This window comes from Alligator sinensis, unplaced genomic scaffold (genome assembly GCF_000455745.1).
Source record: "Alligator sinensis unplaced genomic scaffold, ASM45574v1 scaffold1162_2, whole genome shotgun sequence".
NCBI lineage: Eukaryota > Metazoa > Chordata > Crocodylia > Alligatoridae > Alligator > Alligator sinensis.
Window position 1 is genome coordinate 257287 of NW_005843013.1, and position 3888 is coordinate 261174.

The 3888-nt window shown below is 52.3% G+C and overlaps 1 protein-coding gene across 2 annotated transcripts in view; it reads right to left on the reverse strand.

Annotated features, from left to right (window-relative positions):
* GATD3A (glutamine amidotransferase like class 1 domain containing 3A) overlaps positions 1–3888 on the reverse strand; it is a 20336-nt gene that overhangs the window by 12243 nt on the left and 4205 nt on the right. Inside the window, exon 1 of one of the 2 annotated variants that reach the window (XM_006036743.3) lies at positions 1270–1305. The exons of the other annotated variant lie outside the window; for it this stretch is intronic. Coding sequence (XP_006036805.1) covers positions 1270–1290 — 21 coding nt within the window. The 5' untranslated portion in view covers positions 1291–1305. Of the gene's footprint in view, positions 1–1269; positions 1306–3888 lie in introns of those variants that run through there. 2 annotated transcript variants of the gene reach the window in all.

Below are 3888 nucleotides of genomic sequence, written 5' to 3' on the forward strand. Positions count from 1 at the left end.
GCACGCGTGCCCTGGCCGAGGGGGGAAGAGGGGCGCCGGGCAGAGCTCCTCTCCGCGACAGTCAGGGCCGCCAAGCCTGGTTCTACATCTGACCCTCGAGTCAACCTGCCCCACACGATCCTGGCCCGAGCACTTTCTGTGCGGCCAGTCGGGTGAAAATCTGACCCCTCGCATGAGGCGTCAGACAAAGATATTTCAAAACGTAGTGTCTTTTGCAACGTGCGTCTGCGAGCTCTGTTTCTATAGGCTATGCTCTGCAGTATACAGGCAGCCTGGCAGCCGTCCTCCCTCTCAGTATTTGTAATGCCTTCTGGTTCCCTTCCTGTAACTTAGTGTCTCAGCACCAATCTTGGCTACCAGGAGACCCTCAGAGGGCAAATCTGCTCATGGAGAATGTGACCTGCGATGCTGTCACCTACGCCAATACAAGGCTGTGACCCCATGGATGTGGTCTAGGCACTGAGGTGCCAGGGTTGCACCTTGTACAGTTTTGCACCTTGTATGGACTCAATGCCAGCTGTCCTGCAAGAAGCCTTGTACAGACTCCACGCCATCTCCCTTACAAAACTGCAGTAACTGCACGTGAACGGTGGGCACCCCCAGGCATCACCTTCAGCCTCACCTTTCCCCTTCTGCAAAGCAAGGCAGCAGCTGGAGATCCCAGGCAGGGGGAAAGTCCCTCCCGCCCCTCCTCTGGTGAAGGGAGAGGAGACACCTCATGCTGAAAACTCCCTGTTTCTTCCCTGCCCTGCCTGGCCCAGGCTCCCCAGAGGGGGTTTTGCTTTTAGAGGGGAAACTTGGGAGAAAATGACAAATGTGCGGCAGTTTTCATAAAAGGCCCCATGTCATCTGCGTTCAGTGCAACCATGTCTTAATGCAAGGCCTGTGTTGAAACCAAATTAGATCCAGTCTGATGACAAAGGGACCTGTAAATGTTGGACTTCAGCTTTCAACTGGCCTGTTGTGGTAGCTCGGTGGAGTTCTCAAATCTTTTTGGATTTGAGGTCCCCCTCACTCGCAACCCCTGGCCCTGCCAGTGCTTACTCCCAGCCCACACCTTCTCAGCCCTGTTAGTACCCCTCCCTCCCAACCCACTGCCTCCAGGCCCCTGCTGTGTGGGGCAGGAGAGATGTGGAGTGGAGGGGGCATGGCCGGGCTCCTCTCAGGCCACCCGTGCTGCCCCCAACCCACCTGCCCTCCAGCAGCATCCTTGCAGCAGCTGAGCCAGTCAAAGCCCAGCACAAAGAGCATCCAGCCAGAGCCCCCTACCTGGAAGCAGCCAGTGCTCATGTGCCACACTTCCACCTCCTCATCCCTCAGGCACGGACCCCCTGAAACCTGTTCGCAGCCCCACAGAGAGCCACAGACCCCCACTTGAGAACTGGTACTCTTTGGGCCCTGATACAAGTTACACAGTGAGCCATCAATCAGTGTTAGCACTAGTTCCAGTTTGGAGCAATTATACATTCAGGCCAGCAGGGAGGGACCTGGGGGGCTGAAAGTCACCCCTCCCTTTATTCCAGGCTTCCCCCTGCCTCCCACCAGTTTACTTGTGGCCACCTGCGCTCTGTCCTGACTGAGCAGACAGGGAAGGGTTAAGCACCTGCCCCACACCACTGCTGCCAGGGTGCTACTCTTGGGCCCCTGGCACTTGGGCACCCAGGTTAACACTTCCTGCCTGCTGGCTGGGGACAGACAGCATGGGCAGCCATAAATAAAATGGGGGGGGGGGGGGGGGGGGGGGGCAGTGAGGAGGGATCTGGGGTGCTCAGGGCAGCAGGGGGGATATACTAAGGTGTAGCCTAAAATGGCTACTACCCCTTAGCATAATGCAGGATGGGTAACACAGATCAGAGATAATCCTGCCCTGGTGTGGCATAACTTTAAACCACCTAATGAGCGCTTAAAACTAGTTTTAGGTGCTAATGTGAAAACAACCCAGGTGTTAAGGGCTTCACAAGCCGCCCAAAATTATCAAGTAACGAGGCCTTCAGAAGAGGACTGAGGTCAAATGAAAAAAGACACTGAAACTAAAGCAAATGTTTATTCACTAACCTGTAGGGGTCTAACTACATTACTAAATAACTCATAGTAAAATAGACCTTTTGTTAACTAGGTGTAGTTTTGTTTACAAAGAAGGCCAGATCCTGCAAAATGCATGCAAGGAGGTAATCTTTAATTACACTGCCCACAGCCATAAAATTGAGCATGGATTGTTACAGATTAGGGGCTTTACATCTGGGCTGCCTGCATTCAGAACTTCAGGGCCCTATAAGACATATATCACACAATTAACTGATGAATCACACAGTACATTTCAACCACAGATGGGCCATAGGTGCAAAGTACTTACCACACAATTAACTGGCCAATTGTACAATTAATTTAAATTAGTCACTAGGGCTATGCGAGTGTTTGGATCCCACGCCAGATCCGGAGCCACTTCAGATGCTTTGGCATCTCAAGCAGCATGCCCAGATAGAACCCAGGTCTCAGCACTTATATCCAAAACAGGTTAGAGCATCCAAAGCACTTCAGATCTGCTTTGGACCCACTTGGGCCATCTTGAGTCACAATTAGAAGAGGGACAGGGAGCAGGGGAAGGACGGAGAGTGGGAGTGGGAGAGGGAGCTGGGGGGAAGACTGACGTCTGTAGGTAGCCAGGGAGAAGGATTTCTCCCTGGCTACCTTTCCAATGGCAGCATCTGTGGGGGGTGGGACTAGAAACAGCATAAAAGCCTGTCTGTTTCCAGTCCTCCTGTGCTTTTGCTGTTTTTTCCCTGTCAGTAAGTGCGTGAGAGGAATGCTCAGGCTGAGACCTGCCTGCTCCTTTTTCTTGTTACGAAGGAGTGGGTAGGATTTAGCTTCGCTTAGCTTATCTTAGCTGAGCTATTCTATTTAATTATTATTAGTATTACAATTCAGTTTATTGCTTTGAATTTCTATTTGCTATTTTTGGGGGGAAACTTTGCAAAAAGAAAGGTGTGTTTTCCAAGCCACTGTTATCTATCACTGTGCAGGGAGGCACAGGTTGCTTGCGTGTGCGCGCGCACACACACAATATAGGAAAAAAAATCACAGCAGAAGATGACATGCAGATATTCACAGCAGAAAAGACAGACAGACAGCACACAATTTTTACATAACCCTTAACACGGAAGCAAACATTCAAAGAGGACAGTGCCCACATGCAACAGAGGGAATAAAATGCACAATACAAAAGGAGTCACACACACAGACCTTTTGCAGCACAGGAAAGATCAGTATGAAGCATGCGGGAAAGGCAGGTGCCAGGTCTTCTGGCAGGGGAGGGAGAGGGGGTAGGGGAATAACTAGAGCTGGAAGCCTTCCCCCTGACAACACAGACGTACTCTATTCCAGAGCAGCCATGACATCAGTGCTGCCAGTGGAAGCCAGGCGGTGGGAGCAGTGTCTGCCCCTGACGTCCCTGTACCTGCACCACCTCTGCTTAGTCAAGAAGTGGGCACCAGCAGTGGAATCACTGTCTCCTCCACCCCAATTTCAGCTCTCGGCATGAGCTTCCCACTGCCAGGGGAGGAAGTGGAGCTGGAGCCAGGGATGCTGAGCACGCTGGCCCAAGCAATTCTGGGACTGAGGGGGAATCAGAGTTTGTGCTCCACACCTCTCAAGTTTCCCCTAGACCCAGGTCTCTGGAAAGCAGCACATTGGAGGAGGCTGAGGTTGTGGAGGCAAGTGGTTCAGCTGAGGCAGCTCCTCCTGCTGTTCAGCCTCAGCCTGCTGAGAAGGGGGAAAAGGCAGGATCCTTGCCTTCAACCCAGAAGCAGGGGAGTACTGTAGTGTGGCATCATTTTGAGGTGGCAGATGATCCCAGGTTTGCCATCTGCCAGCACTGCTGAAGGCACATGA